This window comes from Primulina eburnea, chromosome 1 (genome assembly GCF_022965805.1).
Source record: "Primulina eburnea isolate SZY01 chromosome 1, ASM2296580v1, whole genome shotgun sequence".
Classification (NCBI taxonomy): domain Eukaryota; kingdom Viridiplantae; phylum Streptophyta; class Magnoliopsida; order Lamiales; family Gesneriaceae; genus Primulina; species Primulina eburnea.
In genome coordinates this window covers 9,675,241-9,702,099 of record NC_133101.1, presented here as the reverse complement: position 1 = coordinate 9,702,099, position 26,859 = coordinate 9,675,241, and the positions used below count along the sequence as shown (strand labels likewise).

General features: G+C 36.5%; 1 protein-coding gene across 6 annotated transcripts; it reads right to left on the bottom strand.

Moving 5' to 3' along the window:
* Positions 1-810: 810 nt before the first annotated feature.
* LOC140827041 (uncharacterized) lies at positions 811-11,413 on the bottom strand. Of its 6 annotated transcripts, none has more exons than XM_073189633.1 (14): positions 11,290-11,413; positions 8,560-9,214; positions 5,486-5,561; positions 5,345-5,401; positions 4,761-4,816; positions 3,993-4,221; positions 3,808-3,894; positions 3,581-3,655; positions 2,430-2,513; positions 2,028-2,092; positions 1,753-1,924; positions 1,579-1,667; positions 1,172-1,286; positions 811-1,101 (listed from the first exon to the last, which is right to left on the bottom strand). In XM_073189633.1, exons 2-14 carry the CDS (start codon positions 9,165-9,167, stop codon positions 1,060-1,062), a joined length of 1,755 nt encoding a protein of 584 aa, XP_073045734.1. In that variant the 5' UTR covers positions 9,168-9,214; positions 11,290-11,413; the 3' UTR covers positions 811-1,059. The 6 variants fall into 6 exon arrangements, with proteins under 6 accessions (XP_073045734.1, XP_073045727.1, XP_073045750.1 ...); XM_073189626.1 differs by having other exon boundaries at positions 11,262-11,398; XM_073189649.1 differs by having other exon boundaries at positions 11,283-11,303.
* Positions 11,414-26,859: the final 15,446 nt, after the last annotated feature.

Sequence of the window (26,859 nt, the reverse complement as noted above, 5' to 3'; positions counted from 1 at the left end):
AAGACCTTAGTAGGAATTGAACCTACAACTTGATGCTTAGAAAATAAAAACTTTATCAGCTAAGCCACGTGAAAGTTGCTTAAAAATTTTAACACCTTATTTATATATATAATTATTAAAGCAGACAATGGTACCAAAAGTTTGTTACTCTAGGTGTCTCATATTTAATAATATAGCGTAGATTTTTATTATTTTTTAATGGTTGTTGATTTAACTTTTAATTTTAAAAAATACAGGTACACTTCACCGCTAGGAGAGCTGCACATGCGGTCCACCATCGCACGCGGAAACAAATCCACGCCCCTTGGAGGGCTAGGAACTGGAATGGCCGATGAAGCACTCGCTTGATAACCTGGTTTCATCTATCTATCTATCATCGTACATGCTCTTATTACATGCGTATCCAAGATGCATGTACCTTTTATTACAAATCTCACTTGTCTTATCCAACAAACCAAGCTTACAGTTGTCAAACTTTATTTCATAAAACACCTGGAATTGTTGTATGTCGATTCTAACAATTAAAACAAGGAATTAAAAATGCCAAAGCTGTTGAAACAAGGACTTGACGCAAACAAGTAAAGTTGGAGAATGATTGAAAAATGGTACGCGCCCCATCGAGAATGAACTAATTGAGCAGTACCAATAGGAACAAATAATACCATAATTCTCTCCACACGATTCCAATTTCTTGATTCGTAGAATCGTAAACGGGATTATAAGTTGGTTCTAGTTCATTTACGATTTGTACTAGACTTTTCGATTTTGGCTCACAGGCAGAACTGGAACGAAGAAAATTATTGCACAACAAAACATAAAAACCACAGAGGCTTAGTTGACAATATACTAAAACAACTCATACATCAACTATGGAATGATAATTCATACATTAACCTGCCACAGAGTCTCACCACTGATAAAAATAAATTAAAAGCTCTCAAATTATGATAAAACGGCATTACAAAGTTGTTTCTTGATTGGTATCACAAAAGTATATAAAATGAGATACAGTTTTTACGTACAAGACCAATTTTTTTTTCCAGAAACGATGCTTGCTTTCTAGGTGCTATCAGGAATTTTAGCATCATAATCATGGGGAACCTGCATGAATTCGACAAAGATATTAGCTAGCGTTTGAACAAGTTCAAGAAATGGAAAAGACAACACGTACCATAAATGAGGCTGTGATCATCTTTCCAGCAAACCATCTACCGTGGAGTGCTCGTTGTGCAGCAGTTGAAGATTGAGTATTTTCGAACTTCAGATATACATACCCAGCAGAATTCCTACCAGCCAACAAAAAACGGAAAAAGAAAACCACACCAAGTGAATTTTCCAGCCAAATCTGAGGGAATGTAAAGAGTCTTAAAGCTTCAACATTGTAATGAATGTGTAGGAATAAGGATTAATTTGTGCAAGTCGAAAGTTACCATTATCGAATTTGAACTTTAGAAAGTAATCATAGTTTCGCAATCAAGAAATTCCGTACACAACTAACAGTCTAAACGAAAGAACAGTGAAGGCATAAATTTATAGGAATGACAACCGGAAATCCAAGAGCTTAAGACAATAACTTACTTGTCCACATAAATATGCTTTAATTTTCCAAACTTCGAACATTCAACCTGCACGTCTTCCTTTACATCCAGATCAAAGTCTGTCTCGGCCTGCAATCAAGAAACAATCAAGATGTTTCTTGATCCCAACAACCAATAAGAAAAGGCAATGCAGAATAAGATTCGCTCAACAAACCTCGGAGTTTGGGTCAAACATGTTCTTCAGCAACAGACATTCACTGGGAACACCAACAGCATCTATGGATGGACCTGTAACAGCAGGAATAGAAAGAACTGCAGCAGCCAAACCAGGAGGCCCATGAGCAGAAGATGATCCGACCGGTGCTGATGGTAAAGAAAGGCCAGGGCTATCAACAACAGGAGAGCCAAATGAACCGATTATACTGGGAAAGTGTAAATAATTGCTGCATCAATCCCTACAAGTAAATCGCAAATAGAATGGTATTAAACCTTGATGCAGTTCCGGTGCGGTCCAATTTCTGCATGAGTAGCGCTCGAGACTGTGCATTCAAGGACTGCCAACCAAAGAGACAAGGTCAGCATTTTGAGAATTGAAATATAAATAAATTAATCATACGGCAATGAGACTGTTAATTTCAACAGAGAAATGATTTCGCAGGATAAGCAGACACAAGTTCACGAAATTCTAAAAAACTGCTAAATTATGTTGATGCTCAGAAGTTGTGAAAGCTAAGTAGTAGGTGTTAGAATGAAAAAAAAATTGCAATCAATCTGTGACAAGTTAAAAGAATTATCACAATATAAAGGGCAGAAGAGCGAGCCACAAGCAAGCAATCACAAGCAAATATAGTAACTAGAAAGCAAAATATGAATGTGCTCAAACAAACTAACCAAGCCACTGCCATCGTCATCATCAAGATCAGTAATATTTGCCCCGTCATTTTGGATACCAAATTGGTCTGTGACAGCAGAAACCTACAAACAGAGAAAAACCCAAAAACAATTCTACTAAAAGCATTTCCAGTACAATGCATAAACTGTCTAGTCGTACTAAAATAATGCAAAGGTGATAGAAAAGCACATTATAAATATCACATTAAATACTTAGACTACCGCATTTTAATACCAATCGATGACAGTAAAAAAAGGACTCGTGATACCAAAGCTTCACATGCTTCAGTAGGTCAACAATATATAACGAAAAAATATTAGGATGAGACCTCATGGTCATAAGTTTCCATGAGATGCTGTTCAACACACTTCCCAGCAACCGCAAACAACTTTGTACAAATTCAAGAAATTATTATACACAAGAAACTGCACAAGAATAACAAGCAAGAAGAATCACATCCAGAATTATGGGACAAACATGAAGATTGAGATAAAAGATTCCCAATCTAAAAAGTAGAATCATCCATAGACACCACATTCATATAAATATGGATGCTCCAACGATTAATTAAGTTAAAGAAACCATTCAATTTTCTAGTAAATGAATTTACCAGCACTTGGCCAGACATAATTGAGTTATCTACCCCTTCTAATACCATGACAATAAAAGGATACATACTTTCCAACCTAACACTACGGCTATAAAAGATTACATGCTTTTGGCTTTCCAACTTCAGTCATACACGTACACAAGCATTTTTATACATGGAAAAGAAAAAAGCCAGTAGTTTGTACCAACTCTCCTTAGACAAATAACAAATGAGATGGGAATGAAAAGTATGCATCAAAGTTTCCTACTGTGACTGAAGCCTGTACTAAACAAATGCCGATCACTGGTAATTTTCACAATCAGTTAGAAATGAGGCCAATAATACCCAAAAATGATGTGCAAAAGACTCTGGGTATTATCTTGTCACAAGAAATCTAAATTCCGAATGACACTAAACCCTTTCCAATATGTTCACCACTCAAAAGAGTGAAATTATTTTCATCTGATCATCCTTCAAGATAGAACAGAAACAGAGAAAACACCTAGACATCTCTCTGGGATCGAAAATTTTAATGCAGAGGAATATAGGAAGTTTCATTACCTTGATTACTCGACCTGCAATCTTCAGTTGCTCATTTAGATTTTGAGCAGCATTTGCATCTTCTAGACGTGTAAACTGCAGAGAACCAATGTTAGATAGGTATTTGCTTCGAGCTTGTCTATATGACAACAACTCTATGTTGCACCTGGAACAGCATACTGGAAGTATAAATGTCCTCAGGCTGCCACAATCAAAGTCGATGCATAGCGTAAGCAAACCAAAATCACCTGTATAAATGCATAACCCTTGCAATTCCCAGTCCCTAGGTCAGTGGGCATCTGCAACAGTTCGACAGCTCCAAAAGGTTCAAACACCTAAAATTCATGCCCAAAAGGTGAATCATAGTTAAATTCATAAAATAGAATAGCCTAAGAAATTAAACCATTTAAATCACAACAAAAAAGATACACACCTGGCGAAGCTGATCTTCTTTGATAGTGACTGGCAGATTGCCAACATACAGCCTTCTAGCTCCCCCTGAATATGGACCAAGTCCACCTTCACCAGAAGCAACAGGAGTAGATTGAACAAGATTCTTTTCAGCCTCTGATGGTTTAACCATCACTGGCTGGCCAAGAAGATGCTGGCCACAGAGAGCTATAGCCATGGGAACTGACATGACGTCATAAAATTCAATGTATCTGAAAAATATACATAATAAAAATTAAAAGGTACAAAATCAGGAATCTATGAGACAGAAAAAGACATGCTCACACATTTATGCATAACTCATAATATTAGAGTACAGTTAACTATGACCGGACACATTTTCTGCAACAGCTAGATGGAAATACATAAAATGTATCACATTTAAAATGACAGTTGTGATAATCATCTACAACAAAAATCAGTTTAATCAAAATGTATCCCGTACGCTTACGGATTTTCAAAAATATTAGGAAAACCGAAAAATGATTCATATTCTCATGTTATCAAGTTAATCTCAGTCCAAAGGGACTTTACCAAACTTATTCTCGAAATTAGACATTCTCAGCTGTACCTGTGGTTCTAAATTACAAAGTGAAACCTCAAACCCAAGCAACATACATCAGACTAATTTAAAGTAAACTTCCAGACAACCAGCCATAAACATGAAAAATAATTCTACTGGTATCTTAGTCAAATGCAATAGGACATGACGTTAACTTTCCAGGATTTGTATCTAAAAAGCGATAATTACCCAAATCCTTTGGAGCGTCTGGAATTGCGATCCATTATTAGCTGTACATCTCTGACCTAGAAACATCAAATCAAAACTACTGTTTTAGCCAAAAAAATGTTAAAAAAAAACTGTGGCTCTAACTGTCCATCTCCAACCTCATAAACTCATGTGGAAATACGTTACTTCTAAATAATAAAAAGTAAGAGCATGAAGGTTTGCTGAAGTTTTATATCAAAAAGAAGTAAAAACAAAATCAAAACTCTCCAAATGGGGAAAAAACGATGAACTCTCCAAGGAACCAGGCACTTGCATTTTCTTAGCCCAACGAGGGCCCAATAATTCATACTTCAAGGATAAACAAAATAAAAATCTAGCTTGCATGGTAAGCTTCATTTGCTTTGTTATACATAGTTTTTCTATAGATAGATATCTTAGAGAGAGCAATGATACGTTAAACCAAGATTAGTTCAACATAACTATTTTGCTACTTAGGTGGTAATGATGCAACAGCATGATGCATCACAAGACCAAAAAGCAATTGTAAGTCAACCTTTTAACAAGAATAAAACACATAAAATAACTCATCAAACAAGAAGGACAACCTTGCCAGCCCTAGAGAAGAAATTATAGACGTCTCTTTCACTTGCCTTCAAAGTGATCTACGGAAATTGTAAGAGGCTGAGTTAGATAGCTTCCAGATATAAGCAAACAACAGAGAAATGCTTATTTTGTGGTTCAACTACCTGATAAGCAAAAACTGTCCTTTGATCTCGTTCAGGATCAGCTACTGCCCCTTCCTCTTTTTTCTGTTTGTATCTTCTGTAGAACAAGAAAAACTTGAAAATTAAAGATATACACCTCCACATTAATAAAAATAATCTTGCTAGTTAACCCATAATCAGCACCCAGGACAAACGGCATAGCCAAGTATGAGTAAATGCTTTCCTCCTTACAAAGTAATCAATCAAGTGGAAGGTTCCACATTTATAAAAGAGAGTAATTCCAAAATGTGAGTAAAATTTTCTCCAGTATGCTTAAAGAGGCCAAAGCCAAGATCATAATCCTGCAGGCAACTCCAGAGAGTCAATATGCTGTACATCTATTGTACGTTTGGTCAAACAAGAAACTTCTGGATGATTAAGCAATAAGACCAACCTGGGATTAAAGTGGCAATTAAGAGAAATGTGAACACGGAAAAACTTCAGGCATTGAACTAACAACGGGCCTGTCCCTCTATGGCAAACCTAATGTTACATTTGGCACCACCATATTAAAGAACAATATTTTACTTGAAAGTGCAAAATAAGTAAATCATAGGCATAGCTAAATTAGAAAAAAGGGTACAGCAACACTGACAAGCAGTGACAATTTCAGGTACACATATATAAACACTCATAAAATCCATAATCCACAAACATAAAAATCAAGCATCAATCATCATGATTTAGATGCTGCTTTCAACCAATAAAACGGAAATATTATGCGTGACAAGTCTTCAAAGGGAAGGGAGAGAGAGAAACTTCCACTGAAAAGACTTAAGTACACAACTTTTCAAGTCAATGAGAACATCTAATGACCAATAAGAAAGCAGAAAAATAACAATCATTTTCATCCGAAAAGACCCAAGTAACCTATCTATAGCCCATCAAGTATCCCCCATTTCCATCCATGTCAGTATTTTGGTGTGTCAAGCCCACTGAGTGCCCGACCAAGTACATGTCATCTGTTCTCGGCAAACATAGGCCAAATACAGAGTTTCATACTGTTCTGCCACCAGTTTCTGTCAACAACGCAGGCAATTATTCTCCAAGTGTCGGGCTCCTCATTGTAGCACCTTACTGCTTTACCATTGTTAGTGCTGATTTTCAGTTAAATGCTGCTGCCATAAAATTCCCCACTGTTTGCCACCACACCATCAGTTAAGAACACTCATAATTTTAGATCTTCTGGAAGAAGATATTGCCTTGGTGTTTGACACTGTTGTGGATCAAAGCTGTTGGCATTAGGACCATGTTGATCAAATGTGTTGGAATCTCAAGTTTTTCGTTCGACGGGTATTGGGTATCGAATTCTACAGACCTCCCATTTGTTGCAATGGGACTTCTGGTGTGGCCCTGTCATTGGTAGTATGTTGGGTACTTTATACCATTGTTAAGGTTCCAATTCAATACTATTAAATTTAAATGATTTAACAAAATATCGAGGGGTTTCACCAAAATAAGGTGAACCTTCTTACTAAAATGGTAGAATCAGTTCATCCATCAAGAAGGGCAGAATTCAATGCATAATTATTCTGTCAAGTCTTGTGCTGCTTGCTGTAGCTTTATATTTTTTATTAAAAAAACCAATAATCAACCTGCATACACTTCAAAAAGGTTGGCCCGGTGGTCCGCCCAGGCATTTGCATGGGCAGCAGTATTCTAAAGGTCCAGGCAACTTTATTTTAAAGTCACCGAAGCACCTTTGACATTAAAAATATTTTTTCAAGATGCTTTCAGTAGACATATAGACGGTTATTCTCTCAATATTTTATTCGAGATTTCAACATACATTTCTTGAATCTTTTCTGAAAATTTGTGCACTGAGAACACAAATTAAAGACACAAATAACTATATTTAGGAATTTAACCTAATTTTACCAGGTAAATTCGGATTTAAGAGTTTTAAATTCTTTTTAAATTGTCGAATAACGTAACTAATTCTTATTCAATTCATTTGAAGCAGCTGGTTATAAACGGGAATCATTAAAAAAAATTATTTCCTAACTCCATCAGGTATCCATTAAATATTATTTTCGATAATTTTTCTACAAGAGTAAGTGGATTGTTGTTGTAATTTTTTATTCGCTGTGTATAATTTTTTGTAGATGTAAGTGTAGACAAAAAAATTAACAAAATTTAGACAATTAATCATTGGATTTGTTTCCAGCATTATATGAATTTCCAGTTTGTTCATCGAAATTAAACTATAACTATACCCGTTCTCATGGACCTCAAAATACTATTTTTACAGGCAACCCCGGTCCCATATACTCCAGCTTGAAGCCTGCACAGGCTTCATCTGTTGATTTTTAGAAAAACTAAGAAAAAAATGTCACTTTAGGATAAAACAGATAGTAAAAAATGTCACATACAGCCGCTTTGAATTAACTGAATATTAGAATTAGCCACGTGATTTGATTTTTTTTATATATATAAAATAGAACATCGTAAATCTGAAAAAAATTATATACATACAGAAATGCATATTTTAAGAAAAAGAATAACAAAGCCTGCTTGTGAAATCGGCAATAGGCTATTCAACTGACAGAGCACAAGGTAAAGTTTTTTACTTAGCTGCAATAATGTCGCCAGTGTGAATGGTGGAATCACCATGCATTGAATTTTACAATTCTAAATGACAAAACTGATTTAGTCATTTAGTACAGGTGTTTACCTTAATAAGGTAAATCCCCTCCATTCACATTAGTTTGTTAAATCATTTTAAATACTAAAATATTAAATTAGAAATCCATTGCTAAGATTTTATTTACTGTCTGCTATCCATTTTATAATCTGACATCCGTTATACATAACTTATTCCAGAAAAATTTGAGAGAAATATTGGCGGTATGAATACCATGTAAATCAGCAAGGTCGATCTAGTAATATATTCCATATAAAGCAGCTTAATGCACAAAACAAAGATACGTGTAAAAAATCTATAGGTTCATAATGCATATCAAGTTAAACAGTCCATATTTATAATTTTATATGAATATCAAGTTAAACAGTCCATATTTATAATTTATACAAAAGAGCTAGGAACTTAAGTTTACCTGGTGTCACGATCTCGATCTGCAAATTCCCTATCGACCCGTCTCTCCTTATTATCCTTATCCACACTAAGTTGCCTACCACTACCCTCCCTTTCCTGTTCATCTTGAAGCCTCTTTGAAAACCTGTCGCTCTGCCTCAAGTTTAACCTATCTCGCTCCCCTTCCCTTTTATTTACCCCTTCAAAGCCTTGGACGTGTTCTCTTTTGCTCCTGTTCCGATCATTTTCTTTGTCTCTCTCCCTCTCTCTTTCTCTTTCACGGTGCCTGTTCCTGCTTCTCTCTTTCCCGCTCCCTTCCTCCTTGTCTCTGTTTCTGAGATTCAGATTATTCTTGTCTTTCTCAATCTCTTCATCTCTTGAAGATAAACCATGATGAGAGACACTGTTTTTTTCACGATTAGAAGTATCATCTTTCCCTGCCCTAGAATGCTTAGATGGGCGACTATAATCATCACGATCATAGTCATTATTTCTTTGCCTCAGCTTCCGACTCAGATCTTTCTCTTCAAACTCAACCATATCATCATCGCCATTTACCTTAAGCTCCAACCGTTCCTTCTCGGGATTTTCAACAGTACTTTCCAAATACTCGTATTCATCAAAATCCATTCTAGATCAACAAATAAATAGAGTAACACCTTACCGCAACCAATTATCTGCAGCACACACCAATAAAATATTAAAATCTAAAACACATAAACAAGTATTTTCATCAACTTTTTAATGAAGGTTTAAGTTACCAGCTTTGCTTATAGATATTTTAAATAGGTCAGAGGAGTATAGAAATTTAAACTATTATCAGAGAATTAAAACTGCCGAAGTAAAACATGCTTTAAAAGGAGGGATGAAAAATGGAAAAAAAAGGTTGGAGTGGAATAGGATGATGTTCCCATAGAGTTATGGATGTGCCTAGGGAAACAGAGTGTTTCATGGCTTACAAAGTTATTTAACATGGTATTGAAAACGAAGAAAATGTCTCATCAGTGGAAAGTAAGTATTCTAATTCTTCAACAAAAAACAAAGGAGACGTACAAAATTGTGCAAGTCGTAGAGGCATTAATCTCATGAGCCATACCATGAGACTTTAGGAAAAAGTAATTGAAAGAAGACTAAGGAAGGAACCAATTTGACCGAAATCAATTTGGATTCATGCATGAAACGTTGACGATAAAAGCTATACATCTTCTCAGACAACTAATTGAAAAGTATCGAAACTGAAGCAAAACTTACACATGGTATTCATCAACCTAGAAAAAGCTTACGATAGTGTACCAAGGGAAAATATGAGGAGCATTTTAAAAAAGAAAGGTGTTATAATACTGTATATTGAAGAAATTACAGATATATACGAGGATGAAATGATAAGAGTGAAGACTCCAAGGAGATTAACTGAAGAGTTTCCTATAAAGATAGATCAGCTCTAAATCACTATGTTTTATACTGAGTACGGATGAACTCACTTGACACATCCAAGACATATTACCATGGTGCATATTGTTTGCACATGGCATTGTCTTGGTAGATGAGACACGTGAAGGAGTAAACACTAGGCTCGAATTTGGAGGAAACATTAGAAGTAAAAGGTTTTAAGCTTAGTGGAATAAAGATATAACATATGGAATTTAAGTTTAACACTATTGGACGTAGCATAACAATGGTTAAGATGGGAGATGAGTTATTTGTAAGTGAGCCTTAAATATTTAGCATCCTTTTTGCAAAAGGATGAAGGGTTGATAGAGAAGCATTACATATAATACAAGTATGATGGTTGAAATAGAGGAGTGTGTCAGACATTCTTTGTGATCGTAAGGTATCTCTAAAACTTAAGGAAAGTTTTACGAAACAGCGGTTAGACCTGCTATGTTTTATGGAGCTAAATGTTAAGCTATGAATCGAATCCACAAGCAGAAGATGAGAGACGTTGAGATGATGACGTTAAGGTGGATGTGTGGAGAGGGATAGACAAGATAAGAAATGAAAACATTAGAGACAAAGTAGGGGTTGCGTCTATTGAGGAAAAACTTGGAGAGAAGCGATTAAGATGGCAGACAATAAATGCCCTAACGTGATTTGAGAACATGGAAAATAACAAATTATCCGAGGAAGAGGGAGCCCATGGTTAGTGATAAAACAAGATAAAATTCATTTAAATATAGATGAATGTGATAGGGGACTAGCACCATAACATTGGAGGAATCAAACAGCTTACCCAATAACAGCTTAATTGTTGTCATTCTTGTATAGAAATAAGTCGAATTATACAATCATTCATGACAACAATGACGTGCTTTTTTGCGAATTTGATTCCAAGATTCAAATATTGATAATATGAAATTAATTATGATGTTGCCAGTATGCACAGCTAAAAACAAAAACAAAAAACAAAAAAATAAAATGCTACAGATTGACACACCACCACATCACCAAACAAACAAATAAACAGCAAAGCTCCCAAGTTTCTTACAAGTATGGAAAACTTGGATACAAAAGATCGAGAACATACTTATCAATGTGAGCATACAAGACAAGAAGAAGAGAAAAAAAGGAACACTCGGGAGATGGAAACCTTTTCCAACTATGACGAAATCGAATTGCAAAAACTAATCGTCTATCCGAGGCGGAAGAACATAAATTCAGGAAAATTTCGAATGAATATACATTTGAAAAACCCACAAATAAAACAAGCAGGCGAAATTTCTTTACATAGAATTCAAGTTTGGCGACAAAGTACCGAGGAGGAACTCCAAGAGGGTTTAACAAAGAACTGTCGAGGGCTTCAGCTGAACGATGGTTGAATTCAGGGGGCTTCATCTTTTATTGGGCCCCACAGAAAATTGTAAAAATTGAAAATTTCAAATCATTTCCTTTCAATTTAAGTGTACTTTCCAAATATAATTATTTGAAAAAATAATATTAATACATAACCTCGTATTAGTGAAACAAAAGAATTCCATTGATGCAGAGCTGAAGCTCTGAGTTAAGAAAATACAGGGAAGGAAAATTAAAATGAATGTTAACAAACTCCTAGCTATTTATACAAGGAGTAAAGTCAATATCCAAGTCAATGACTATTTCTAATACTCCCCCTCCAGATGTGAGTGAATATTGTGCACTCCCATCTTGATGAGAAGTTCCTTAAAACGTGAGTAAAACAATGGCTTTGTGTACAAATCAGCTAGTTGTGATTTTGAAGAGACATGCATCAACTTGATGGCCCTTGCTTGCACTTGTTCACGCACGATGTGACAATCAATATCTATGTGTTTAGTGCGTTCGTGAAAAACTGGATTGGAGCCAATGTGTATAGCAGCTTGGCTATCACAAAACAACACAGCTGGTTCATTATCCTCAACTCTCAAATCTTTAAGTAATGTCCTAATCCACATAACCTCACAGGTAGCCGCTGCCATAGCCCTGTACTCGGCTTCAGCAGAGGACCTCGAAACTGTTTGTTGCTTCTTTGATTTCCAAGACACCATAGACTCACCAAGAAATACACAAAAACCAGTGACTGACCTTCGTGTGTCTAGACAAGAACCCCAGTCCGCGTCCGAGAAGAACTTAAGTTTCAAATCAGAAGCACTCTTATAGATCAATCCTTGTCCAATGGTTCCTTTTATATATCTCAAAACATTCAAGGCTGCTTCCATATGGGATGTGTGTGGTTTTGAAACGAATTGACTTAGTTTGTTCACAACATAAGTCAAGTCAGGACGTGTAATCGTGAGATATATCAATTGTCCAATTAATCTTCTATATGCAGTAGGATCAGAAACCGAATCCCCATCATCAAGAGATAGTTTAGTGTTTGCATCCATAGGTGTGGACCTTGGTTTGCAACCAAGAAGACCAGCCTCTGTGAGTAATTTTAAAGCGTAATTTCGTTGACAGATCGAAATACCAGATTGTGATCTAGCAACTTCTATTCCCAAGAAGTATTTCAGCTCTCCCAAATCTTTCAACCGAAATTTGCTGTCAAGGCGTATCTTTAAGTCACTAGCCTCCTTTTCACAGTTGGTGGCAATCACAATATCATCAACATAGACTAATAGAGCAACAAAAATATGTCCTCTTGTCCGCAGAAATAAAGAATTATCGGCATGGGATTGAGAGAAGCCCATGTCCAGTAGTGCAGCAGAAAATTTTGCAAACCATTGGCGAGAGGCTTGTTTTAAACCATATATGGATTTGTTAAGTTTACAAACAGCATGTGGTGGCAGATTCTCCCCCTTGCTGCAATACCCTTGAGGCAAAGACATATAAACCTCCTCTAATAAATCACCATGAAGAAAGGCATTATTGACATCAAGTTGAATGAGAAACCAACCTTGGGCAGCAGCCAAAGCCAACAAAACTTTTACAGTAACAAGTTTAGCCACCGGCGAGAAAGTTTCAAGATAGTCAACGCCTTCCTGTTGTGTGTAACCTTTGGCAACTAAACGTGCCTTATAACGCTGGAAGGAACCATCAGCTGAAAACTTGGCCTTGTAGACCCAACGGCAGCCAATTGTAGACTTACCATGTGGCAGAGAGACAACAGACCAAGTGTTATTGGCTTCCAAAGCATGAAGTTCATCAGCCATTGCTTGTCTCCATTGAGGAATAACAACAGCTTGAGAATAGTATTCGGGTTCAATGACAGAAGATATGTTGTTGACAAAAGCAGAATAAGAAGGCGAAAGTCTACGAGAAGAAAGATATGTAGACAGAGGATGGTTTGTTGTACAAGGAAGAGGGGAGGTAGTGGCAAAACAATGGTAGTCACGAAGGTGAGGTGGAGCACGAATGTTTCGATTGGATCTAGTATGTTTTTGCAAGGGATTGGGACTGAGTAAAACAGTGGTTGGAATGACATGATCAGAAAAAATATCCGAAGAGGAATGAGAGGAAGAATCATCTTTGAAAGGAAAAACAAGTTCATGAAAGATTACATCTCGTGAAATGAATATTTCATTGGTTTCCACATTCAACAATTTGTAACCTTTGTAACCTGGTGGATATCCCATAAACACAGATTTAATGGCACGAGATGAAAATTTATCTCGAACAGAGATGAGTGTGGAAGCAAAACACAAACAACCAAAGACTTTCAAATGCGAATAAGAAGGTTGTTTGCGGTGCAACAACTCAAAAGGAGACTTATTGGATAACAGAACTGAGGGAGTTCGGTTAATTAAATAGACAGAAGTAAGGATGCAATCAGGCCAGTAGACTAGTGGAATGTTGGATTGGAAAAGAAGGGCACGAGCCACATTTAGAATGTGTTGATGTTTACGCTCAACAACAGAATTTTGTTGTGGCCTTTCAACACAAGAGTGAAAATGAACGATCCCCTTTTGAAGGAAAAAATTTGTAAAGTTGAGTTCTGGAGCATTATCACTCCGAACTCCCTTAATCTTGACACTAAATTGAGTGTGTACCATTTGATAAAATGCTGGAAAAATGTGTTGAACATCACTCTTAGCTTTTAACATATATGCCCAAGTAAAACGAGAGTGATCATCTACGATAGTCAAGAAATATCTATAACCCTCAACTGAAACAGAACCAAAGGGACCCCAAATGTCAATGTGCATAAGTTCAAAAGATGCATTACACACATTATGTTGAGAGACAAATGGCAAACACTTTTGCTTGGATAAAGGACAAATAGCACAAGGCATATGATGTTCTTTTACAAAGGTAGAACCTAAGCATTTATTCAAAACAGAAAGCTTAGCATAAGAAGGATGGCCCATGCGAAAATGCCACAAGTGTGAAAGATCAACAGAAGAATTACAAATGACCGGAGATGAGACTTTCCTGAGCTGGTTCAGTACATAGAGGTTTCCAACACGTCTACCCATCCCAATCATCTTGGATTGATTGATATCCTGGATTTCACAGGTATTAGAAAGGAAACGAACTGAACATGAAAGGGAATTAGTAAGAGAAGTTATAGAAAGCAAATTGAATCTAAATTGTGGCACATATAAAACATCATGGAGAACAAGTTGACTGGTTAAATGAACCGAGCCAACATGAGTGACACTGATTGAAAAATTGTTTGGGAGGGTCACTTTGGAACTTATTTGCTGAATTGTGGTAAAAAGAGACATAGAGCAACATATGTGATGTGTGGCTCCCGTGTCTATTACCCAATCCAGACGCTGTATGGCAGGAACAGAATTAAAGAAGGAAAAAATACCATTGAAGCAGGACACAGATGGCTCTTGCTGTTGTTGTTCCAAAGTGGAGCTGTTCATAGTCTGAATTTTCGAGCTTAAAAACTCAATAAGCTGATTACATTGGCCATGTGTAAGCGAGTCAACCGAAACACTTGAAGTAGGCTCTGGAGAAGCATATGTATGGCAAGCTTGTGCTTGTGTCTTCCCAAAGAAAGATTTTGTCCCAAACTTAGGATGACCAGGAGGAAATCCGTGTAATTTGTAACACTTATCAACTGTGTGGTTAGTGTAATTGCAATAAGAGCACACTTTATCACTCTTGCCTTTGTAGTTCGGAAATTTCTTGGCATTATTCACTGCAACAAATGCACTTGGTACAAAGGAGGTTTCAATGTCTGACTTGACAGTTCCAGTGTTTATGGACCTTTGTCTCTCCTCTTGGACCACGAGGGAAAACACTTTAGCAATGACAGGAAGAGGATCAACCAACAATATCTGTGCACGAACTGGCGCATATGACTCATTTAGCCCCATTAGAAATTGCATAACACACTCCTGATTGTGATAATTCACCCAATCTCTCATCGATCCACAATGGCAGACTGAAGCAGGCTGATAATCTTTCAACTCATCCCAAAGTGTTCGCAATTTCGTATAATAAGAGCTGACACTCAAAGATCCTTGATTAAGAGCACTAAGTAACTTCTTAATTTGATAAATCCTTGGAGCATTGCTCTGCTGAAATCGATCGCGTAGATCGATCCACACCTCATGGCAAGTTGACATGTACATTAGGCTATCGGCAATTTCACGAATAACAGCATTTAAAATCCAGGAGGTGACCATACTGTTACATCGATTCCAAGCACCGTATAACAGATCATCAATTGGAGGACGAGATATAGCACCATCCACAAAACCTAACTTGTTTTTAGCAGTCAATGCCATGGCCATAGATCTACTCCAGGTGTTGTAATTCGAACCAGAAAGCTGGTGTGATACAAGAGTAAGACCTGGATGATCACCATTCTGCAAGAAGTACGGGTTGCTCGAGTCCTCTGCAAAGGTGCGATTAATGGAAGCTTGATTTGCATTGTTGTTAATCGCTTGACCACCGCCTTTCACCATCTCAAAAAAAAATGAACAAATCGAGAAGAGAGGCAAGTGATGCGAAAGCGAGCTGAAGATCGATAGTAAATTGAAGATCGATGATGATCGATCAAGGAAATATCGATCCGAATTCTCTTCTTAGCTCTGATACCATATTAGTGAAACAAAAGAATTCCATTGATGCAGAGCTGAAGCTCTGAGTTAAGAAAATACAGGGAAGGAAAATTAAAATGAATGTTAACAAACTCCTAGCTATTTATACAAGGAGTAAAGTCAATATCCAAGTCAATGACTATTTCTAATACCTCGATCAAAAAATTATGTATATTTTTCACAAAAATTAGCTTTGTAAATTCTTGCCAATTGTGATTATCCAATTTAAAATTTATAAATATCGTTAACAAGCCTATACAATAATAACTATTTACGGAATAATCTTGTTATTTATATATTCTTTTAAATCTTTCTCGTCAATATATATATATATATATATATATATATATATGTTAATAGATCGAGTTGATTCATAAAAATTTATTGAAGTTTTAAATTATTATTTAAATAAGAATAATGCAATTATATTAAATATGTTATTTATAGAGATGATATTTGAATTTTTAAAATGAATTATATATGATAGTTATGAATAAATTAGATAAAAAAAAAATATTACTTATTGATATTTTCATAAGTAACTATTACAACCCAATTTACAAAACATATATATCTAGAACACATACGATCCAACTAATACTTAAAACATCACGACCCATATATATTTTCCACTTGACCCAATTATTTCACAGGCCCACTTCTTCTTTCATTTTCTTCCTCCCTCCATCTCTGTCACACACCCCGAACAAACATTCACACATCCGAATACAGCACACAGGCACCCAACACGCGCACACCCTCTCCCGCACCCAGCAGAACACTCGCCCTGACAATAACAAACGCACACACAGACGCATAACCTTTTGTCATTCATAAGCTTCATTTCGCATCGGTATTCTCCTACTCCTCACGTTTCCAATTATTCACTTGAATAATGCTAGTGAATAGAGTACTTGTCAAGACCCAAGATTCCATGTATATCTATGCACATAAAGTCTTGTATAAGCTTTTTACTTCCTCGCAATTTTCGAAATTTAAACACCTTGACATCAGATTTTTTTTGAAATTTGAAAGATCAAGTTCATTTGATCAATTGTTATAACATTGCAAATGAAACCTATAACAGACCATTCATGGCCGATAATGATATTAAAATGAGTTGTAATGACCTTAAAACCATGATCATTAAGCTGCTCCAAATCCTTTATAAATTCCACAAGAATTGAGAGGAAAAATCACACCGACATATCACTCAAACAATAGCAGTTTCGAGCAAGAAGAACAGCAGATTTCGTGCCCTTTTTCTGATCAATTTCGAAGCACTCCAGTAGCTTAAATTCTGTCCAAGAATCGAGCAAAGAGCCGCTATTAAAGGCTGAGTAGATGCTACAACTATTGAGCATCAAATTTTTCATAAGTCCGAAAGTTCGAAAGCCTTACTGTTCGACCATTCCAGCAACATTCAGTCACGTTTAATCCAAAAAAACAAGAGATAAGTGAGGTTATATATATGTTTTAAAATAATAATGTTTCTGTTTTTTGAAAATTCGGCCGCACACTATTTGTTTCCTGTCCTTTGATTCCGTATATGTTTCGTTCAGCATGATTCCTTTGTTATACTATTAATTCTTGAAAATGTACTGTGATTGAGACTTAGACCGAACTCAATTCCAAAAGCTAGCTCAATGGAAGATGATTGTTCTAGTCCATATATTCAACTCCCATGAATTTTTATCTAAACGATGTGAGACAATCAATACACCTCCGCACGCCCACGGGGGGTTGGAAAGCTCTTGGAGGGATCAGAACTGGAAGAGAAGTTAGTGGTAGTTATAAAACTCGACTAACTAACCGGTGACGATCCGAAAGGCAAGGAAAGCTAGCTGTTGAAGTCATGAGAGAGATCGTGATGGTTATGTAGAAGAGAGGAGAGATTGAAACCACGAGATGAAGATAGAAACTTGAAGAACTAAGAAAGTAGTGAGAGAGTTTTCTATATGTTTGTGTGATCTATTACTCTCTGTAAATTCCTTTCTGGAACTCCAGTTCATTAGTGATCCATAAAAAAAAGTTGCTGGCTGTTTTCCTGTGGATGTAAGCCGCAAGGCCGAACCACGTAATCCGTTGTGTATTCTAAATTTCCTTTAACTTGATGCATTTGTTCTTGTATTGAGATCATCTGGTGTAGATTGTTATATTTGATTAAACATCAACAAGTGGCGCCGTCTGTGGGAACCGAAGCCACAACACGACACGAACAACAATCAAGAAGATGGGATCCATGAAATTTGACATCGAAAAGTTCAACGGGAAGAATGATTTTGGCCTATGGAGAATCAAAATGAGAGCAATCTTAATACAACAAGGTCTGGAGGAAGCATTGAAAGGAGAAGAAGCCATGATGGGTGATCCGAAAGAAAAGAAACAAAATAATGCAAAAGCACAAAGTGCAATCATTCTGAGCCTTGGATATAAACCTCTGCGTGAGGTCTCCAGAGAAGGGTCAGCAGCTGCTATGTGGATGAAACTCGAATCACTCTACATGACTAAATCACTAGCCAACAGATTGTATATGAAACAAAAATTATACTCGTTCAAGATCGGTGACGAGCAAAATATCTCTGAGCAGATTGATGAATTCATCAAGATCTTGGATGACTTGGAAAATATTGAAGTTAAATTGGAAGAAGAAGACAAGGCGTTAATCTTGTTAAACTCTCTCCCAATGTCATATGAAAACTTCAAGGATGCACTCCTCTATGGCCGGGAGCAATCAATCTCATTGAAGGAAGTACAATCTGCAATAAGGGCCAAAGAATTGCAGAAAGGAATGAATCATCATGGTCATTCACAAGGAGAAAGCCTAAACACAAGAGGAAGACCTGCGAGAAGACAGCAAAGGAGGACCCCCTTTCGATCAAGATCCAGGAGTCAAGTAAAATACAAGTGTTTCTTATGCCACAAGGAGGTACACTTCAAAAGAAATTGCCCTGAAAAGAGAAAGAAACATCAAGAAAGAAACAATGAGGATGGTGAAGCCTCTGTCGCATCTGATAGATATGACACAGCAGAGGCACTGACCATATTAGACCAAGGGACATCAAATGAATGGATTCTAGACTTTGGATGTACATTTCATATGTGTCCTACAAAGTCATGGTTTGAAACTCTGCAAGAAACAGATTTGAGTGTGGTCATCTTAGGAAATGATAGATCTTGCAAAGTAAGAGGTATAGGCTCCATCAGACTTAGAATGGATGATGGCACCTACAAAATCTTACAGCAAGTTAGATTTGTACCAGATCTCAAGAGGAATTTGATTTCACTAGGAACACTAGAATCAAATGGATGCTCTTTCAAGTCAGAAAATAGAAAATTAAAGGTACTGAAGGGATCCTTGGTAATCATGAAAGTTGAAAGAAAGAACTCCTTGTACATCTTGTTGGGAAATACAGTGCTGGGAAAATCGGTTATAGCAGAAAACAAAAATGATAAAACATGGCTTTGGCATTTAAGACTTGGCCACTCAAGTGAAAAGGGGTTAATGGAATTATCAAAACAGAAACTTCTTTGTGGGGACAACATTCAAGGGATGGACAATTGTGAATTCTGTATATTAGGAAAAGCAAAGAGAGTAAAGTTTGAGCCTGGAAAACACACTTCTTTGAGACCATTCGAGTATGTACACTCGGACATATGGGCCCCTCAAGGACAGCAACACATGCTGGTGGAAGATATTTCATGTCAATAATAGATGATTACTCTAGAAGGCTTTGGGTCTATGTACTTAAAACAAAGGATGAAGCATTTGCAAAGTTCAAGGAATGGAATTGGTATTGTGCGAAAACCAAATGGACATGAAGCTCAAGTATCTTCGAACTGATAATGGATTGAAGTATTGCTCAGAAAAGTTTAACCAACTATGTTCAAAGAAGCGCATCTTGAGGCACAAGACAGTTGCCAGGACCCCCCAAAAAAATGGGGTAGCAGAGCGTATGAATCGAACTCTATTGGAAAGAACAAGATCCATGCTGTTAAATGCTGGGCTGCCAAAAGTATTTTGGGGAGAAGCGGTGACTACAGCCTGCTATCTAATCAATAGGTGCCCTTCAAGTGCCATAAACCTCAAAACCCCAATGGAGATATGGAAAGGAGCTCCAACAGATTATTCAAATCTCAGGGTGTTTGGATGCCTGGCATATGCTCACATTAAGAGAGATCCAGCTGGAGTGAAAGGATATAAGGTGTGTAATTTAGAAGATAAAGGGCCCAAGTGTTTCATCTCAAGGGATATAATATTTGATGAAGCCAAAATGGGATACATACATCATAAAGGCAAAACAACTCCATCAAGTGAGCTCTCCATGGAAACACAAATTGAGTTGGAGAACTCTGAGAATACAGAAGAAGTCTCTCAAGAATCCATTGAAACTGATGATCCCAGAAAACTGGAAGAGGGCAAAACAGCTACTGGGAAAGATAATGACTCCTATATGCTGACAAGAGATCGGAAGAAAAGAGAAATAAAACCACCCCAGCGGTTTGGACAAGCTGATATGGTTTCATCTGCACTAAACATAGCAGAGTACATAGAATCTCCAGAGCCAAACTCTTATAGAGAAGCCATGGAATGCACACAAAGGAACAAATGGCTTGAGGCTATGAACGAAGAAATGAACACATTAAGCAAGAACAAAACATGAGAACTGGTGGCTAGACCGAAGGTGCAAAGAGTGGTGGGATGTAAGTGGATATTCAAGTTCAAAGACTCTGGACCAAGAAAGAGAGAAGTCCAATACAAAGCTAGACTAGTGGCCAAGGGATATACTCAAGTGGAAGGAATTGATTTCAATGAAATCTATTCTCCCGTCGTTAAACATGCATCAATCAGAATTCTGCTGGCGTTGGTTACACAATTTGATCTGGAATTAGAACAACTTGATGTCAAAACAGCATTCCTGCACGGAAATCTGGAAGAAACCATATTCATGGAACAGCCAAAGGGCTTTAGAACTTCAGAAAATAAAGAAAAGGTATGCCTGTTAAAGAAATCGTTATATCACTATGCCAAAAATCACTTTTTACTTCAGATAATATCTGAAGTAATAGGGTACTTAAGTGCCGAAGTATATGGACGTGAAGTAATAGATGTACCTTTTACTTCACATAATACCCGAAGTTGTAGTATTGAAAATACCGAAGTCTTTTGGCCGGTTTTGGGAGGAAAACCGGTCCAGAATTGGACCGGTGTCGAAGTAATAAATGTGTTTTACTTCATCGATTATAGTGAATAATGAAGTAGTATATTATATAACTTCCTCTTAATTATTATTTAGCGACAGAATTCATGTTAAAAACCGTCGCTATTTTGCGACGGAATTCATGTTAAACGCCGTCGCTATATTGCGACGGAAGGCATGTAAAATACCGTCGCTATTGTGCGACAGAATGTATATCAAAAACCGTCGCTACTTAGCGACGGGGCACAAATGAGTTCCGTCGCTAATATGTTAGGTAAAATAAAAAAAAAATTTAATAAATCTGTGTTATGAATTGGTGCGGTAAAATATAAAAAATTTAATAAATCTGTGTTATGAATTGGTACAATCGTGTAAGAGATAAAAATTTTAAGTATTGTAAAGTGGTAAAATCGGGTAAGAAATAAAAATTTTAAGTGTTGTGAAATTGTAAAATCGTGTAAGTGATAAAAATTTTAAGTGTTGTGAAGTTGTAAAATTGTGTAAGTGAGAAAAAATTTTAATTGTTGTGAAGTGAAGTGGAAGAAATTGGAGAGAATTTGTATGTATTTATAGAGAGTGGGGGAAGAAAATAGAGGGAAAAATAGGCGGGATTGAATTTTTTTGAAACTAGCGACGGTTTTAGTACAAACCGTCGCAACATTTTAAATCGGCGACGGTTAAAATGGAGGAAAATATATGCGGGGTGGAATTTTTTTGAAAATGGCGACGGTGTTCTTTTAACCGTCGCCAAATGTTAAATCGGCGACGGTTGACTTTAACCTGTCGCTACTTTGAGCGACGATCAAATAACAACAGTCGCGAAATATAGTGACGGTTTCTGAAAAACAGTTGCTAGTTTTAAACATGCGACGGTTTGTATTTGACCGTCGCTAAACTTAGCGACGGGTTAAATTAAACCGTCGCCGATTTAAAATTTGGCGACGGTTTACAAAACCCGTCGCATGTTTAAAACTTTTTACTTCATCAATACGTATTTTCATTATTTTTTACTTCATCAAAATTGATATGCCGAAGTAAAATATATAAAAAAAATACAGTGAAGCCCGTGTTTTTAAACATTCGAAGTAAAATATATTATTTTACTTCGCTTGTGTTATTAATGAAGTTATTGGTAATATATTACTTCGTAATTTATTTTTGCCGAAGTAACGCCTGGCGAAGTAAAATGTCATTTTTCACATAGTGTATGGCCTAAAGCAAAGTCCCAGACAGTGGTACATACGGTTTGATGAGTTCATGACACAAATTAACTTTGTGATAAGTAACTTTGATAGCTGTGTATACCTAAGAGATACTAGAAAACAACCCAAGATCTTTCTGCTCCTCTATGTTGATGACATGCTAGTTGCAAGTAACAGTAAAACTGACTTGCAAGACCTCAAAAGAAAATTAAGTTCTGAAATTGAAATGAAGGAATTAGGAGAGGCGAGAAGAATCCTTGGGATGGACATCTATAGGGACAGGGAAAAGATGACCTTGTTTCTAAGCCTATGCCTATATATAAAGAAAGTTCTACAAAGATCAAGGATGCTTTCATCAAAGCCAGTAGGTACACCAATCGGCCAACACTTCAAATTATCAAAATATCACTCTCCAAACAGCGAAGTTGAAGAGGAAATCATGAAGAACAAACCCTATGCAAATGGTGTTGGAAGCATTATGTATAGCATAGTATGCAGTAGGCCCGACCTTGCATATGCTATGAGTGTGGAATCAAGATTTATGGCCAACCCAGGAGAATTACATTGGGAGGCTTTAAAGTGGACCATGAGATATTTGAAAGGAGCCTCAAACTTGGGATTGATGTTCAGACAAGAAAATGAGAAACAACCACTGGTTGGATTCGTGGACTCAGATTATGCAAGGAATGTGGATACCAGAAAATCACTTACTGGATTTATCTTCACTCTCAATGGAACGGCTATCAGTTGGAAAGCAACTCTACAACCAGTAGTTGCATTGTCCACGACTGAAGCAGAGTATGTAGCTCTCACCGAGGGAATAAAAGAGGCAGTATGGCTCAAAGGCATACTAGAAGAACTTGGTGTGAGTCAGCAGGGCGTAGCTGTTCACTGTGATAATCAAAGAGCGAGACATCTCTCTAAACACCAAGTCTTCCATGAAAGATGTAAACACATTGATATAAAATTACATTTTATAAGAGACATCACAACAAAGGGCCAAGTTAAGGTAGAGAAAATCTCAACTCATTATAATCCGACAGATATGATGACGAAGGCGTTTACCACAAGCTAAGTTTAAGCACTGCTTGAACTTAGTCAGTGTGGTAGAATTGAAATAAAACCACATGTACCGGAGAACAGGCTGTCTTTGGAAGTCAAGGTGGAGATTGTTGAGATAAGTGTCTCCCAAAGAAAGGTATCGTCTAGTTGGCAAGCTCTTGGAGGGATCAGAACTGGAAGAGAAGTTAGTGGTAGTTATAAAACTCAACTAACTAACCGGTGACGATCCGAAAGGCAAGGAAAGCTAGCTGTTGAAGTCATGAGAGAGATCGTGATGGTCATGTAGAAGAGAGGAGAGATTGAAACCACGAGAAAAAGATAGAAACTTGAAGAACTAAGAAAGTAGTGAGAGAATTTTCTATGTGTGTGTGTGATCTATTACTCTCTGTAAATTCCTTTCTGGAACTCCAATTCATTGGTGATCAATAAAGAAGTCACTGGCTGTTTTCCCGTGGAAGTACGCCGCAAGGCCGAACCACGTAATCCGTTGTGTATTCTAAATTTCCTTTAACTTGATGCATGTGTTCTTGTGATTGAGATCATCTGGTGTAGATTGTTATATTTGATTAAACATCAACAATTATCATCTATCGTACCCACCAATCGGGTACAATTTTCTTTTGATATTTTATATTATCATCTCTCAAACTTTTTTTTTTTAAAAAAATTAATCCCTAGCACCGTTGTCGAAATAATTCCAATAGCTTATAATATTTGTTAGTAGTGAAGCCCAAGTCTCCTACCTTGCTGGTCTGGATGGAAGCCCAACCACATATTTTGCTGGCTTCATCTTTGGGCCCAAGTGGTGTACTGTGTACGTTTCCCAAGCCCATTTATAACTCTTATACATGGGCTCTTGGGTTGGGGGAAAATGACTCGAACACTCTCGATTCTTCTGGTTTTCTGCTCTCTTCGCTTATGCGCCTTCTTTCCCGAAAAAGATACTCTCTTCTCCTCTGTACTCCTAGGGTTTGATCGGCTCTCCGGTTGATCATCTTGATCATCAGGCAGTAGAGGTATTGCTTTCTTGTCTGCGCTTCCTTGTGAGAAGCAGGTTGCGAGACCGTGTATACTAGGGTTCATGTGCGTTGGTGTCTGAGGTAACTTGTGACAGATAGTACCGAGATATCTGAGATCGGTAGTGCATTGGCTGGAGTCTGAGCTCGTTGTGAACGTAGATCGGCGTTTCTTTTCTGGTCGAACCACGTATTTGGTTATTTCTTCCCTTTTCTCCTTTTGTTGTTAGTTTACGGTTTCAGGTTTATATGTATTGTGAAATCCTTACAATATTTGATGTTATAATGAAGTAAAAAGTTTAAATCTTACCAGACTACATGAATAAGTAGAAACAACAACAACAACAATTAATTAATGACTTTTGGCTTTCAAGATGATTCCTTAGGAGAGCCGACTGATCAAGTCGAAAATGAATATGAACCTTCCAAAAGGTTACGAATTACGATAGCTGTTACTAACTTAAAACACTGAGCATAAAAATGATCGTCTTTGAATTTCTGCCTGGCTTTTGTCCTTTTTTGAAATCAAAGTCGAACTAATATATGTACTGAAATGGTCTCGGTGAGAAGATACAACTGTTGCATGCGCTTGGAGAATCAGAAGGAATTCTTTTACGTACTGTACATATAATTAGTTTCTGATGGAGTGCTTTGGGATCATCTAACAATACCATGTATAACTTTTCATGGTAAAGTGGGAATACTTGGAATGAGACAAATCTTGCCTGGAAAATTCATTGGCAGTAACCTCGACCTGCACCGGCGTTCTCAGAAAATACTTGTGGCTGTTTTCCTTGGCGTGGAACCTTGAAGGCTCCATTCATCGGGTTCTGTACAGCGGTGCCGCCGTAAGCTTGAATTAGTTTATTAAAAAATATTTAAAAAGTTCGAAATAACTATTTATTTTCTCCTATTTTCCGCCAACTAAGGTTTTGATCGATGGTCCCTAACGCATAAATCTTTTTTTTTTTCAAAAAAATTTATGGGTTTGTTATTTAGTGTTATGTATACAAAAAAAAAAAAAAAAATTTATATATTCTTACCAAACTCAAGAATTTTTTTTATTTTAAAAATATATACACTCTCTTAAAGAAAAATATTCAACATTATAAATGTGTTCTTTTCTCTTTTGGTGTACTAGAAATTAATTGGAAATAATTTATTTTTACTGTTCAAAATATAATAAGAAAATAATTGACATTTTGAAGTTGGCAAGATTTTGTCAATTGGGAAGCTGAACAAGTTGTGTAACATATTGTGGTCCTGCATAAGTAGGGAGTAGAAGATCTGAATCCATATTTCCAATAGCAAAGCCAATTTGCTAAACTTTTACATTTTGGTAGAAGTATTTCATTCTATAATTATATAAAAAAAAATAGATTTCAATTATTCAATAATTTAAAACTTGAATGGTCTTTCCATTAAGGATTAGAATTCCATCTAAACATAGACTAACACATTTTTTAAAACTTACAACAAATGGCCAATAAAGAATCATATATGCTCTCTTCAGACCTCAAGGATTGTCCGAGTTAATAGAGTAGGTGAACGATTGATTGTCCAATGGTCAGAAGTACAGTTCCTCCTACCAACACCTTTTCAAGTGAGTCTGTCGTACATAACTTATCTAGTACAGTTTACCTGGTTAACATGATTTACATGCTATTTAGTTAGTCTGAAGGTTTACTCGACACGTACGGAAGCGTAACAACTACGATTTACCACATCATTAAAAAAAATTATTTATGCTCTACATAAAGAATATGATTTTAACTTTTAAGCCTAGCTCCATAAGATAAAAAAAAATGCTTCATTAAAAGCAAATATCAAACGTAACTCTTCTTTGTTATAAAATTGTTATGTCATTGTATAATTGATTCTATGACTCTACAACTATATTTTATTGAATCATGCTTTCAAATAATTAATAAAACAGTATTTAATTAAAAGAATTCAATGCCATGATATGCTAATTAAAGAATTCCTTATTGATCAAGGAATTTGACTACTTGTAAATATGGACTTGATTTGCACACATCATATGATAATCAATACGTTGGACTTGGGGGGCAAGTGTTGATAATTAATGGTCTATTTTAGAGATTACATTGACCGTAGAGAATTATTGGCGTGCATGTTTGATTTTGAGAATAATATTTTTATATGAATTGGTTCGGATTAAAAATTCATCTCGCAAAATTGACAATCAGACCGGCTAATAGAAGTTTTTGTGTATCATTATTTGCATTTTTCCTCAACTCCTTGACGTGTTCAATCATCCTTCCTCATTCCAGATCATGGATAAATCCATTTCAGACAACTAGTTAGCTCAATAATTCACAAAGATTTTGCTAGATGGTCCATATGTGAAAACTTAGGAAAAATGAGTT